Source organism: Sus scrofa, chromosome 13 (genome assembly GCF_000003025.6).
Source record: "Sus scrofa isolate TJ Tabasco breed Duroc chromosome 13, Sscrofa11.1, whole genome shotgun sequence".
NCBI lineage: Eukaryota > Metazoa > Chordata > Mammalia > Artiodactyla > Suidae > Sus > Sus scrofa.
Genome location: NC_010455.5, coordinates 67,735,414 through 67,750,842, shown reverse-complemented (window position 1 = coordinate 67,750,842; position 15,429 = coordinate 67,735,414). Strand labels below are relative to the sequence as shown.

Here is a 15,429-nt window from a genome sequence, read left to right as displayed (position 1 = left end):
GACATACCGGGCACAAAAATGCTTTTGAATGAACCACGTCCCTGCTTTTCTTCTGCCAGTTCTGAATCCCACACTTTCTTTAGGTAGGCCTAGATTCAACAATTAGCAATCTGCCTTTAAAATAAGGCTGATTTCCAGGGGGATCCAGCAGGGATGCACATTTCTATTAACTGTCAGGTTGGGACAAGGACTGTCTCAAGAAGAGAGCTTGTGTCGTTGTGTGGTTGCTCTCAGAGCAAAGGATGATGCACCAGGATTTGCCCCCTGGACGTGCCAGGTGGTGGGAAGATGGAAGAGCAAAATCCCAGCCTGAGTGAACAGCATGGGGAGTAGCGAAGACGGGAAGGAGAGGGGTACGGCTGGAGGAATGGGCCGTGGAGGTCTCAACCACTAGGTTGAGAACTTGCAGACTTGGTTTCAACAATCTCAATCAGGGGCTTAAAACTCTTGATGGTGGGAGGCTGGACGACCATGTTGAAGGACTCTCTTCCCGTCTACGGCCATACCACCCTGAACGCACCCAATCTTGTGTGAAGGACTCTCTTCCAAGGCATGAAGTGATGTGAGAAGGGATAATTGGAAGGATGAACTTAGTACCAATAGCTTTTATGTGTCTGACCTATACAAGTCCCTAACGCAGCAGGTGTTTTTTGAGTGCCTGCTATATGTGTTCCAGGAAGCATACAGGCCAGTCTCTGATCATGTTGGGTGTTTCCTTATCTTTTTCTTTCACTGTCTTTGATGTAAAAATGCTCTGTGCTGATTTGTAATCAGGGGATGCCCTGTTTTATCCACCGTAACTCTCCAGTCTCTTACAGAGCAAATGAAAGACGCTCAGTAAATGAGCAAGAGATTGAGTGAGCGTGACAAGATGCTCACTACTGTATTTTTACTCTGGAAGGGAGAAGGTTAGTTTTTTATGATAGAAAAATTCTGTGGGCATTACCTCAGGCAAGCTTAGTGTCACCAGCAATAGGACAAAGTGGCCTCAGGTGCCTCTGATGCGATGCCTTCGATCCCATTTGATCTGTGCCTCACCACTCTCACTTTCTTGCCAAAAATGTTCACCTTGGATCTAATCATGATGAAATGATCAGATCACCAAAAGTTATAGGACAGTTAATTCATCTAGATCATTTAAATACATCAATGTCATGAAAGAGGAAGAAAAACAGAAGTTCTTTTAGGAAATTAAAGAGGCATAGCAACTCCATTGCCCATTGTGTGATTCTTGATTGGTTCCTGGATCCCGCCCCCACCCCCTGCCCTTGCCAACACTACCCCCCCCCAAATAAAAGATATAGTGGAGTTCCCATTGTGGCTTAGTGGGTTAAGAACCTGACATAGTGTCCCTGAGGATGCGGGTTCCATCCCTGGCCTGGCACAGTGGGTTAAGGATCTGGTGTAGGCACGAGCTATGGTGTAGGTTGCAGTTGCAGCTCCAGTTCCACCTCTAGTCCAGGAACTTCCATATGTGGCACATGTGGGCCTAAAAGGAAAAAGGAAATATATAGTTCATTTGGGAACTTTGAATCTGTATTGGATATTAAATAATAATGGCATATCAGCTTTACCTCTCTTGGGTGTGATGAGGATATGGTGACTCTGAAGGGGAGTGTCTTCCCTTGTAGGAGACACTTGAAGTATTTGGGGTGTAAAATGATGTTTGCAAGTTACCTTAAAAGTTATAGCAGTTTTAGTTAAAAAAAAAAAAAAGTGTATGTATGTGAATAAGTAGACAAAACGAATCAAAGTGATGGGATGTTCACTTTTCATTCAACTTTTCGGTAGCTTTATGTTGTTTTTGAAATGAAGAGTTGGAAAAGGTAAAATTATGTACTTGGATACTTGGCTCTTTCAGTGATAAAGATTACACAATCTCGCTTTAAATTGCTGGTTTGGCCAGTCTTCACAGTGATGAGGTGCTTGAATTATGTGCATGCCTGTGTTCTCAATGCTATTTCCCTCTTGGTGTTGTAGACTCTTTGAACTTTGTGTCCTGTTTTACTCCTTGGAGAATTCACTCTGTGGTGTCTGATACCAGCCTATTGAGCAGCGAAAGGTAACAGTGCAGTGAGTTTCTGCCTCTCTGTGGGGCAGCAGAAAGGCCTGGCCCTCTGAGATACTGGGCTTGGGATGTTTGTCGTGTCCCAGCTCCCTGCCAGCTTTCACTCCATCAGGGGTTTGGAGCTGATAGATTTTGTGTTTAGGGGAGTCTGGCCTGTCCATGGCCTTCAGGCGTCCCTATGCCAGTCTGTATATGAATTTGGAATCATTTCCTGGGAGCCTCATCTTATCCCTTAGGATATTCTGCAGAGAACAAGATTGCCTTTTTCTCTCTTGATGGGCAGTAGCAAACACCATGGTTTTTGCTCAAAAATCTGTAGTTGTTGGTTTTGTGTGTCTGTGGCCGTGCCCTTGGGGATCAAACCTGCACCACAGCAACAACAATGCTGGGTCCTTCGCCTGCTGTGCCTCAAGAGAACTCTGGTAGTTTTGGAGCTGGAGAAGGGCAGGCTCTGTCCTTGGTCTCAACCTACCAGCATCAAAAAGGGCACTCCTGGGGCGGGGGCGGAGGCGGCGGCTGCCTTTGGGTTGGGTTTTGAAAATGGAGATGACCGAATGGGTCCAGAGGAATTCTGAAGGCCTTCTCCTGGGGAGAAATGTGTTGGAAAGAAGCCAAGGAATGGAGAGTCTGCATGGGGGAGGGGTGCTAGTTGACCCCGCACCCTTTGATCCTTGAACTAGATCAGGGCCTCTGCGAGGATTCACACGGTCACATTCACACAGGTGGAAACAGTCCCAGAAAGTCAGGGAGCTGCCCCAAGATCACCGGCTGTTCCCTGTGGAGCAGTTATGCAAGGCTCACTGACCCGTGCTCCTTGGCCCTGTGTCCCATCTTTGATTTGCTGGTGGAAACTGTATGTGTGCTCACCTCTCGTGAACCGTGGGAGTAACAGTGGAGATGGTCTTTTGTCCCCATTGTCTCATCCTCTAAATGGGAGTTTGTCAAAGGATGGAACTCAACAGATAGTGTAGTAATAAATGGCCTGTTGAGGGCTGGGACTTCCCTGTGAGTTTTCCCTGATAATCACACAAATCCCTCCAGGTAGCTGAAGCAATAGAGGCTCGAGAGAGATGAGGATCACACCACTGATTCCAAAGCCCACCACATTCCTCTGCTCCAGGCTGGTGTGGTCAAGACATGGAAATAAGTTACAGGGCCACACTCTGCCCACATGCCAGAATTACAGAAAGGAGCCAGTTGTGAGATGTCCACTCCAGAGATTCAGTGTTAGGGGAAGTCAAAGGAGGGAAGGTTTAATTTTCTAATCTCTCCTTCCGCTCCCCAAATACTCTCTTTTTTCCCTCCTCCAACAGTCAGTGACTGATTCTAAGGTTCAGTGCTTTCAGGGCCCCTGGCCTAGTCAGTATCCTGTCAATGAAAGAATGTGTAGAAAATGCAGATTCTAGCCTCTTACCTTAGATATTTAACCTACTTCATGCCAAAGGACTGGAAGAGAGCGTTTCTTTGGCTATTTTTACCCACTTATATTTTGAAGAGGTGAGACCATCTCCTGCACTCCCCACCTGCTTAATTCCTCTACTTCATGGCTGCTGGATCCCCTAGGAGGTGGCATTCCTATTGAAGAAGTTAGTGCAGGCTCGTTGCTTTGCCTCATTCAGCAAGTCCTTCTAAGCATTTATAAACTCTACTAGAAAGAAAGTTGAGCCTCCAGCAAAGTGCCTGATTCCAATACCATCTGCAAACACTTTGCTTTCATAATTCTACTCTTTCTTATTAACAGTAACATGTTGCAAAAGTAGATTTGTGTGTAAACACAGCAAAGAATTTCTGGCAGGCTTAGAAAGTCTTTTCCACTAAGGAGGGTTCTCTGCCCTTGACATCCAAGGTTCTTAAAATGCTCTTATCTCCTTGGAGTTCACGATCACGTGTCAGTGCTGGGGCCTCAGACGGACATGTAAGGATGTGTGACTCATTGTACCCATGTCCCAATATCCAGGCAGACACAGTACAGTAAAAGCAGGGCTTGTTCTTTGAGACTCAGATTCCCTGATTTACTCTGTACCCCCTGAAGCTCTGATCAGAGCTGCAGGCTGTGGCCTTAGAAGACCTAGAACAGAAGCTGATGTGCTTCCTAGGTCTGCTTCAGGAAACCAAGGATGCAAAGAGGTGTTCAATCTTTATGAATCCCGATTATGACTTAAGAATCCACAACACAACCTAACACTGAGATTTGTGCATCTTCAATTTAATTATGTTGCCATTAGGTACCTAAATTTTTTTTTAAGATGAGATGCTATATATCCATAGATGATATGTTTAGTAAATTACTTTGAGTCCTCTTACTTTGTGATCATTTCACCCAGGTTAGTACTACATAATCTATGAAGAAACAGTTTAGTTATAAAGTGAATTCAGTAGGGTGAGATTGCATAGACTTTTTTTTTTTTGACCCATAGCACGACACAGTTATTTTAAATGATACAGAACTTGATAATTTAATGAATAGCAACATATGGATGTGAATATAACTTTTTAAATTTATTTTATTTTTTTGTCTTTTTGCCTTTTCTAAGGCCGCTCCTGCGGCATATGGAGGTTCCCAGGCTAGGGGTCTAATTGGAGCTGTAGCTGCTGGCCTATGCCAGAGCCATAGCAATGCGGGATCCAAGCTGCGTCTGCAACCTACACCACAGCTCATGGCAACACCGGTTCCTTAACCCACTGAGCAAGGCCAGGGATCAAACCCACAACCTTATGGTTCCTAGTCGGATTCATTAACCACTGAGCCACGATGGGAACTCCGAATATAACAATTTTTAACTTACTTTAAAATATTGTTAGTGCTTTTCAATATCAGATTAACCTTTCTCTTTAGTTTACTAAAATATCTTAATGTGTGTCTATAGAAAGGAAATTGGGGATTGTAGACATCTTACCATTTCTTTGGGATTACTTTTTTACCCCATTTCCTCTTGCCTTCAGAGAATTACAGATGTTTAAAACCATTAGGGATTGTTTACACTGGCAGCATTGGCACTGTCTGGGTGCAATCTGGGTGAGACCCTCATCTGTCTCTGAGACCTTCCCATTTACCAGTGCTTTTCAGAGAGATCCCTGGTCTCTCGTCCTTGTGCTGAGGCACAACTTGAGTCTCTACACTTTTCCTGGTACTGAGTCAAGAAGTCCACTTGCTCTCTATGCCAGCCCATTGGTCTGCTCCCCTCCTGGGAGCAGATGTGCTCTAATCCAGACATGGCTTCCAGACGTTAGATTGCTTCCACCTCAGCTCATCCCACTAGGTTAGGTTACTCAGGATAGACCAAGTGGTGGAAGCGATTTGGTCCCAAAGTGAAGCACTTTATTCTTTGCATAAGACCCATGTTTCAGCCGTGTCCTTGCCTCTTCCATCCTCTCCTTCCTTGCTTGTTAGTTAGCTTGGGCTGCTGGAACAGAGTACCCCAGGCTGGGGGGCCTGCACAGCAGACATCCACTCTCTCATGGTTCTGGAGGCTGGACTTCGAGATCAAGGTGCCATCAGGGTTGTGTTCTCCTGAGATGCCTCCCCTTTGCCTGTAGATATCCGTCTTCATGTTCACATGGTCTTTCCTCTGTGTGTGTTTGTGTGTGTCTGTGTGTGTCTGTGTCCGTGTCCTAATCTCTTATAAAAACACTGGTCTTGGGAGTTCCTGTCGTGGCTCAGCAGATTAAGACCTGACTAGTATCCATGGGGATGTGGGTTTGATCCCTGGCCTTGCTCAGTGGGTTAAGGATCCAGCCTTGCTGCAAGCTGTGGCATAGGTTGCAGATGTGGCCTGGATCTGGCATTGCTGTGGCTGTGGTGTAGACAAGCAGCTGCAGCTACAATTCAACTCCTATCTTGGGAACTTCCATATGCCATGAGTGCAAACATAAAAAGAAAAAGAAAAAAAAAAAAAAGAACACTCCTCTTATTGTATTGGGGCCCACCCATTTGACCCTATCTCACATACAGTCACATTCTGAGTATTTGGGTTAAAACTGAAACACAGGAATTTGGGGGATACAGTTCAGCTCATAAGACTCCCTTCCTGCCCTCACCCTTTATCCCTTCATTCCTTTTGACTCTTTCTCCCATTTCCTGCCTTCAGTTGTCTTCCTCCCACTTCTTTTCCTTTAACTTGTGAAGCACTCCTGCACAGCTAGAAAGATTTTGAAAATTGGGAAATCTAAATGCCAGCTTTCTTCTTCCAGCCCTTCTCTTAATCAGCTTTGTGACTTGAGCTATTCACCCATCCTGAAACATTAATTTCCTTGGCTGTAGGATGGGAGTTATTCCTCCCCACTTTCCTTACAGGATTATAGTCAACCCAGAATAACTTCTCATATTTTTAAATGCTTTTAAGGTAAAATAGACTAATACAAGAAACAAGAAGGCTCTGACAAAGTGAATGTCTATGGATTGTTTGGAGTAGTTGAAATTCTAATTAAAATGGTATATTTTCAACTCTCCAAGTTTTACTCTGATGTTGTTAGCCTTAATTATTATTAGCAGTCACACAGGTTGTGGTTTTTTTTCTTTTTCTTCCTCTCTTTTTCTCAACAGTCTCACTGTTGCTCTAAAGAAAAGACGAGTGCTACTCCAGCCAAGCTCAGTCAGAGGTCTAGCATAGACCCCACTCTCACCCCTGATTGACTGGACAAGTGTGACCTTTGGCTGAGGTTCAGCTCAAAACATACGCTTGGGCTCTGCAAGTTTAGAGCCATGAGTCTCAAGTGATAGTGGGAAAGGTACTTTGTGTTGCACCCCAAGGGGGGATGGGAAAGGGGGCTCATTACAGAGTCGTGGAGTCGCATGTCATCCTGGTACTGCTGGCAGACACTGCGTCACATCTTTTATCTCTGCAGGCTTGCCGGGGGTTCATCATGTTGTCTAACAGCCCTCCTTTTTAAAGAAAAAAGTTGAGCAGAGTGGGAATGGGGATAGCCACAAGTTGAACTGTGTGAGGGAGGTTGACTTCCCTCTAGACTCCCCAGCTGCTAGTCCCTGAGACAATGAGGTATTCTTTGAAAGAAAATGAATAAGCCCCAGCCGCTGGGGCTGCTGCTCTGCACGTCATGAGCATGTGAGATGCGAGATGGGTTGTGAAATGTTAGTGTGCATTTGTTTTATCAGGTGCTCCCCAGCCAGCAGGGTGATGTCAGCCTGGTTGCCGTGGGCTGTGGTCAGACAGGAGATGTATCCCTTAGCCGAGTGGCTGACTTGGGGGACCAAGCTGTGGTTTTCTTTCTTTGATTTAGGTTCAGACACAATGAAGGGCTGGGGAGAAGAGTAGAACATAAAATCTTGGATTCGGCAAAGATTTAAATTGTGGCAGAAAACTCTCTCCTGGGCAAGGCAGAGGAATTTTTGTGAGTAATCCTCAAAAGTTACAGCAAGATACCCCTTAGTATCACGGTCCCTTTCCTTGTCCCATAAACACAGACATGGTCATTTCAGCCTTGTGTTGTCTGACTAATCTCCATAAAACGATAATAAATGCCATTATTTTGATTAATTTCTCCTGAGTCATGCCACAGTCTTAAATGCAGTCGCAAATCCTGGCCTGGCATTTGGCCTACAGAGTCAGTGAGGAGGTGTTGTGACGGGGAGGTGACCTGCATTCCAGTGCTGACCTCTGCTTTATCGTAGGATCCACTCATCTCTCTGAAGCCGGATCCATTGCCTCTTTTCCATGTTGAGGGCCTTGGCCTCCACCAACCAGCTCTATAAAAGCCACGTCTGCGTTTTGTGGACCAAATTGCATTTATCCCGGGCTTCAGCTGACTCAGGACCACTTTCTTGTGTTGGAATATAAGTCAGTGAAGCCAGGACACTGAGACTGAGAAGGGTGCTTGATTTTTAACTGAATCTCCCTCAGTTATGAGGTAAACTGTCAGTTGAGGGTACTCTTTCTCCCACCATGTGAAGTGTGTCCTATCAGAGTTGAGTATTTCTCGACCAGCAATTCTTGGAAGATAAACGTTATGTTGAAGGCAGACTTTGAGAGCCGAAGGTAGGCAGTCAAGATGAGCTCATCGAACCACTTAATGTTACAAATGAAGAAGCCAATCCTAGAGAGACAGGTGCTGTTCTGAAGGCCTTCCAGTTAGTTTCTGTATCAGATCCAGGCTAAGATGAACCATTGTGTCATGTTCCCAAAGAAAGAAGCAGTTCTATCAACATGTGCCAGTTGATTACAGACAAGCTTCAGTGTTAGCTATTTTATAATGTAGGAAATAAGGAGTCTTGGACTCTTTTAAATACGGCAAGAACAGGATTTTGTAATAAGGCTACAGACTCCTGGGTCAGATACCCCCACCTGCTTTTCCATTCTGACTTTGAAAGCAGAATTTTCTTACAATATTTTGCCAGAATCATTATATAGCACATCATATAAGGCTAAGTGGTTTTCTTTTTCTTTCTCTGTTAAGCTTTTTTTTTTTTTTTTTTTGCTGAAATTAATATATGCTGATTCTTATGAAGAAATCCTTGTTCATCTTCAATTGGGAGAAGTATTTAAGGACTTTTTTTTTTCTTTGTATGGTCGCACCTGTGGCAAATGGAAGTTCCCGGGCTGGGGTCGAATTGGAGTTGCAGATGCCAGCCTACACCACAGCCACAGCAACACAGGATTCAAGCTGCATCTGTGACTTATGCTGTAGCTCACAGCCATGCTGGATCTTTAACCCAGTGATCGAGGCCAGGGATCAAACCTGCATCTTTACTGACACTATGTTGGATTCTTAACCTGCTGAGCCAGAGTAGGAACTCCTTAAGGACTGTTTTTGATCCTTATACTAGAACTGCCACCATGACCAAAGACAGCAATTGAGTAATTTTTTTGTATCCCTTAGGCATTGTTCTTCTGTAACACATACCTGCGGAAAATTATCTTCATTTAAAAGGCCAAGTACATTTTAAAAGTTGAGCTTCTTTAGTTAGAATTGTGAGTTTTAAAAAAGTGAAATAGGCAATTGTAGCTAAGCCAACTGGAGAAACCGAAAATACTGGGTTCCCCAGACAGTCCAACTCTCCCTCCTCCAGTTTGTTCTTGACAAAGATCTTTTCTCCTTTTTCAATTACCAAGCCCTTGTGAGATTTAGATTACATTAGTACAAAAGAACAAAGTCTTTTGTACACCCATGATAAGTTCCTTTTGGTGTGTATTTTTTTCCCTTCCATGCTTGTGGTCAGGGTCTGTATAAATTTCATCATTTGTTTTTCTGACAGCACTTCCCACAGCCTTCGGCGTGTAATAGACACTCACATGTACACAGTCTGATTAAAAGCTGAGCTGGAGCTTAATAGGACTCTGATGAATCCAAGTGCCTGCATAACCTCACTTCTCTAGAAGCTTTTTTTAAAACTTGATAGACCGTCCCGTGGGTGGGGCTTGCACAGGGTTTAGGAGGAGGAGTTAGTCTGACTGGCAGAGGGCGTGGTTCTTGCTATAGTCAACGGGCTTCCCCATGGCCCTGAGTAGGTCACTCCATGTTTGGAGGCACAGTTTTCTCATCTGTCACATGAAGGAGTCCGTGTGTATAAGGACCCCCAGTGCTAACAGCATGCCTGTACCCATAAAATCTGAAGGATGCCTCCCCCCCCCAGAGAGGTGGACCACCTGGTTCCTTCATGGGTCCTTTACTCCCCAGGTGACACATCTCCACTTTTCAAAAGATAGCTATGGACGTTCTTGGCCAGACCTCAGCAATTTGGTCCCAAAGGTAAGTGATAGCTCTGCTGGATGAACTTAAAATGCCAACAAGCCCAAGAACTTGTCCAAGGATTGAAATTGGGGGTGGGGCAGGAATGCTGTGCCGACGCCAAGGATTTTGCACGGGTGACGAGTGACTCTTCCTTTTGTGGAAGGGATGTGATGTTGCTGTGGTGGCAGTTTTCCATAGTAATGGCTGTTGCCACACATCTGGCACCTGATAATATGGCTCCCAAAGCCCAGGGGTCCACACAGAGCACTCCTCACCCTGAGTCTCCTGCCAGGATGTGGAGAAACCCTGGGGAGGAGGGGGTGCTGGCTCTGTACCTCCTGGAGGCTTCACTTGCAGTTGCTGTGTCCCCCCAGGTATATTATCGGGGCTCCTCCAAAGGTTAGCATGGCTGCCACCTTCCCCATTGGAAATGTCCTGTCCCCTTTCTGTGAGGAAGGAGAGGTCAGGACAGAGGGGTGGCTATGGGAAAAAAGTTTCCTCGTTTATCAAGGTATCAATATAAGTGCTGCTATTTGTTTGTCAGAACCAAAAATGACTTAATAGAAAATAGAGGTCAACCAAAATCCACTGAATTTCTGAGTGTAGCAGGCCAGCATAGGGCTGGGTTTTTTGATTTTTTTTTTAAGGTATTTTATTTAAAATGGAAAGTTCCAGGAGTTCCCATCGTGGTGCAGTGGAAACGAATCCAACTAGGAACCATGAGGTTTCGGGTTCGATCCCTGGCCTCGCTCAGTGGGTTAAGGATCCAGCATTGCCGTGAGCTGTGGTGTAGGTTGCAGACTTGGCTTGGATCCTGCCTTGGCTGTAGTGTAGGCTGGCAGCTATAGTTCCGTTTCAACCCCTAGCCTGGGAACTTCCATGCGCCTTGGGAGGGACCCTAAAAAGCAAAAAAAAAAAAAAAAAAAAAAAAAAAGGAAAGTTCCAGTTCGCCATGGGGCCAGAATCCTTAAAAGAAACCCTGACTGGAGGTGTGTTAGGGGGTCACTGTATACTTGCTCATTTATATCTTGCTGACCAAATTGGCAAAATTTTTATTTTTCCTGGTAAACATTAAGAAGGGTCCTTTTCAACCTCACTCTCCCTAACAAAATCTTATTTGTCATACATGCATGAAGTAAATGGCTGTTGAAACAGTCCACACATCTGTAATGATATGAAAATTAGTGTAGCAAACAAAGATTTCCTTTCTTAGGTACCACAGGCCTCAGGCAAAGTCAGCTCTATCCTAATAGGACCCTCAGATTGTGACCAAGTGGAAACAAAATTGGTCAGGCCTCAGAGACCAATACAAACAGCACAACAAAAGGGTTATTATTTGTGAAAAACTTAGGTTTGCCCCACGATGTGACTTAGTATGCTTGAAGTTTTCTATTAAAGTAACTTACTCTTGTTTATGAGTTTTAGAAAGTACATAACCGTTCTTGTGAAAGGTTGGGCTTATTTTAATTCATAATGCAGCACAAAGTTATCGCTTTGCCCAAAGCCTGTCTCAGACAGAACCGAAAAACACCAAGATGTTGAATCAGATTGAAATGTGATCACGGACGTGTCTAACTTTGAAAATGTTTTGAGAACTGCACCTGTGCGTTAAGTTCCTGACAAATTCTACACAGAAACTTGGTGCTGATCATAATCATAATATTTTTAACATGCCTTTTTTAGTGTAAGAATAAAATATGTTTGTTTTTCATTAAACAATGTGTTTTTTAACTTGGGGGGGCAAATATGTGAACTATTAACCCATAAATTTTCCTCATTCTTAAAAAAAGGGGGGTATCCAAAACATAATAAAAATGTAACAAGCAAGAAAAGTGAGTTTAGTGATTTAATGAACCCACTGTTAGGTCATTTTCTTATATGTATGGAGTTGAATACCTACAAATCAAAAGACCTTTCATGTTTTAAATTAACTTTTGAGATGGTTTATGGTCAAAACTCCCTCTCCCTGCAGTTTTACTTTATTGCAACTTTTTATTTTAAACTCTACCCTAAAAATCTGCTCCTGTGACTTGATGGAGGTGTTAGCGGTGGTGATGTTTTGCAGTATGTTGTTCACCTGAAACTTACACAATGTCGTATGTCAATTACATCTCCGTACCAGCTGGGGAGAAAAGAAGGATTGTGCTGGGAAACCACATTTATGTACAGTGTCTCATGCTTGGCAGCTCACCATGGGCCCGGCCGTGTTTTGAGAATGGCAGGCAGCCCGTCACAGTGCCAGAACTTTCCACTGGGAGCTCTTTGGCGTGGCGCCGGGGGCCAGGGGCCGGGCTGGGGGCGTCGCTCCTGGTCCGTGACACGAGTCTCTCTCTTTTTGCAGGTGAAGCTGCTCTCAGGGGGGAGCCCCGGCTGCAGACTCTCCCCGTGGCCTCGGCCCTCACCGGTCACCGCACGGGGCCCCCGCCCATCAGTCCCAGCAAGAGGAAGTTCAGTGTGGAGCCCGGGGACGACGACCTGGACTGTGAGGGCGACCATGCTTCCAAGATGAGTCGCATCTTTGCCCCCCACCTGTAAGTTCCCTGTCTCTGAAGCGAGGCCGCTGTTCGATTGCAACTTGGGGCTGACTCTGAAGGCAAGGATGCCCACTACTAGGCTTTTAAACTGATTTGAGTAACTGGGGAAACAATGGCCTCTTATCTCCTCCCAGCTAGCTTGTGCCACCACTTGCGTGTGTTCCCTGTGGGCATTAACTTTCTTGCAGGAGTCTTGGGGCGTTTTTCTGAAAACCTTGCTTGTTTCCGCCTGTACCACTCATGCTGGTTGTTGGGAGGGTAGATTGAGTGTGTGTTGATGTGCAGGTTGGTGCTGGGAGTGGGGTGATTGGAGGGGGCGGCCGGCAGCTGAGCCATTGTCTCTGTGAAGTGTCTTGCTCAGGAGTCTCGAGTTGTACCCGTGAACAAGTGCGTGTTCTCACCTTGTGTGTTCACGGTGTACGCTTGAACCTTCCCAGAGTGGGAGAGATGGCTTCCTGTGTTTGGGATGAGGAGGAGCCCTTAGGTGGGAGGTACCCACGCCTAACGCCCTGCACTCCAGTGTTCTTATTTGTGATATGAAGGCCTCCGACTCCGTGCGACCTCCTTGTGCTTGTACTTGGAAACCAGTGTGAGTCCATGCGCAGTGTTGTGACTTCTCCGTTGCATTTCTCACACATGCATCTCGCAGAGGGTGTGGGGTGCTTCTTCATGTGTGTGCAGGACTTGGTGGCACCAACCAGGCTCTCTGGTCAGTGGGTGTGATCAGAGTCCTGGCCTCATGGCAGAGGGGGGATCACTCTGACTGAAGGCATAGCTGTCTGTCTGGGTCAAAGGCCCTGCTCCTTTCCCCTCCCCCTGCGTGAATTACTGTTTAGTGATCATTCAGGATGCTCAGCTTCCCCAGTTCTTCCTAGGATGCTGCCGTTTCTGGCAGGAACGTGAAACTGGCGGAGGCAGAGGCCCTGCGCGGTGAGAGGGGGCTGACAGCGCCAGCGGCCCTCAGCATTGCAGGCATTCCAGCCCGCTTGGACTGTTGTGTGCAGTCATAAGACACACTGACAGAGGTATTTATCCTCAATAAATCACTGTAGTGTTAGTCAGAGGCTGAGCCTGCAGTCTGGAGCCCTGGAATTTGCTACGATCAGGAATCCAGCAATAAGCACTGCAAAACAATGACCTCTCACAAACAAGGCGAGGCTCGTAATTTAGATCCTGGACGCCCAACTGTTTGGAGTTCATTCTTTTGTTACTAGGAATCTCTTTCCCATTCCTTTTCCCCAAACCCAAATAAGAGACATTTGGTCCTCTTTTTTTTTTTTTTTTTTTTTTTAAAGGAAGGAAGGAGGAGGTGACTGTTTGCAGTCAGACATCCCTTAGTTGAAGTCCTATTCCTGCCACTAACCAGCTGTGTGGCCTTGGACAATCACTTTATTTATCCAGGCCCCACATCCTTCTTTGTTAAATGACAGTTGTTCATGTATAGAACTCTTCAGGGCCGTAGCATGGAACTATGCCAGAAGTTTGGCACAATACAACACTTGATGATAGTCATTACTTTTTATTATTAATAAGTGCATTATTCAGATACTGGTAACAACAGTGGATAAGAGCATGGTTACGGTGAATGTCCTATTTGAAAGTGTGAGTTTTTGTCAGAAAATCTGGGTGCAAATCCCAGCTTCCTTATCTTTCAGTGGGAGTGATTGTGGTTCATTCCTTGCAGGCGATTGTAAGTGCTTAGCGCGGTGCCTGGCAGATTGTAAGCAGAGCTTTCATCATTATTAATATTATTAAAATGTCAAAGCATTTAGAAAATGATTTTGTAACTCCCTGGGTGATTACGAATATGACCTTGATGCACGGATCTGTGATGTCACTGTAAATAATTTAAAGTGTAAGTAATAGAATTATCAAGTTCACAAGCAACTCGCAATTGCTGTCACCATGCACAGGTGTAGAAAAATAGAACCAACAGCACCCTCTGGGCCAACTCCCTGGACCCGGAGAGGAAAGGCGGGCAGTGGGGTAGTTCCTTATATCAGTAACATTACTGATATTTCTGTCTGTTTTCTTTTTTTTATTTCTCTCCTCACGTGTTTTTTAAATATTAGATGACTGGTTTCATAGCAGCCCTTCTTTTTTTTGCTTTTGAGGGCTGTACTCTCGGGGCACAGGGAAGTTCCCAGGCTAGGGGTCAAATCACAGCTATAGTTGCTGGCCTGCACCACAGCCAGAGCAACGTCAGACTCGAACCACATCTGTGACCTACACCACAGCTCACAGCAATGCCAGATCCTTAACCCACTGAGCAAGGCCAGGGATCGAACTTGCAACCTCATGGTTCCTAGTCAGATCGTTTCTCCTGTGCCGCAACAAGACCTCCGTTGTTTGTTTTTCTCACAGCAGATTTAAAAGATGCTGCACCTCTTCTTCAGTGTGGTAGTATGCTTATAACTGGGTTGTTGGATTTGATGAACTGTTTCTTACTTGAGTTATAGTATGTCTCCCCTTCTTTTTATTTAAGATGTCCAAGGAGTTTTCTATGTTAAATTACAGATTCATATGGAGGAGGTCTCAAAGATGCATGCTTTGTCTGCATTTGATGTATAACCATCCTACTGAGCTATTTTCCAATAGCAGGATAGGGAGATTGAGCCAGGGTAGGAAGCTGCAGGGTATGACTGCCGTTCATCTGACGTGATTTGGGGAGGAGGGGAAGAGAGAAGCGGTTTCCAGGAGGACGCAGGTTCAATCCCTGGCCTTGCTCAGTGGGTTAAGGATCTGACATTGCTGTGGCTCTGGTGTAGGCTGGCACAGGTGCAGTTCCAGTTTGACCCCTAGCCTGGGAACCTCCATATGCCACAGGTGTGGCCCTAAAAAGCAAAAAAAAAAAAAAAAAAAAGTGATCTTGAGGGTTTTTTTGGCATGTGGGTGGAGGAGGGGGGTTGTTTGTTTTGTTTGTTGCTTTTCTGTTTTTTTGGTTCCCTAAGAAAGGTGTTAAGGACATGCGTGTTTTATTTAGAAGTTGAAAAGTTCTCTATCTGCAACTTAGAAAGAAAATGGATTAAGGTATGAGGTGAGGGGTAGAGTGGAATTTGTCCCTCGGGAATGTCAGTAATTTTATCTATGACCCTGGTATTCAAGTACGATCAGGTGAGGAATAGCTCTCCCTTGCCTCTA

General features: G+C 45.2%; 1 protein-coding gene across 8 annotated transcripts in view; it reads left to right on the top strand.

Annotated features, from left to right (window-relative positions):
- Positions 1–15,429, top strand: part of VGLL4 (vestigial like family member 4) — a 175,038-nt gene that overhangs the window by 122,277 nt on the left and 37,332 nt on the right. For all 8 annotated transcript variants that reach the window (XM_021071114.1, XM_021071118.1, XM_021071113.1 and 5 more), the window contains one exon: positions 12,096–12,285. In XM_021071114.1, coding sequence (XP_020926773.1) covers positions 12,096–12,285 — 190 coding nt within the window. The remainder of the gene's footprint in view (positions 1–12,095; positions 12,286–15,429) is intronic.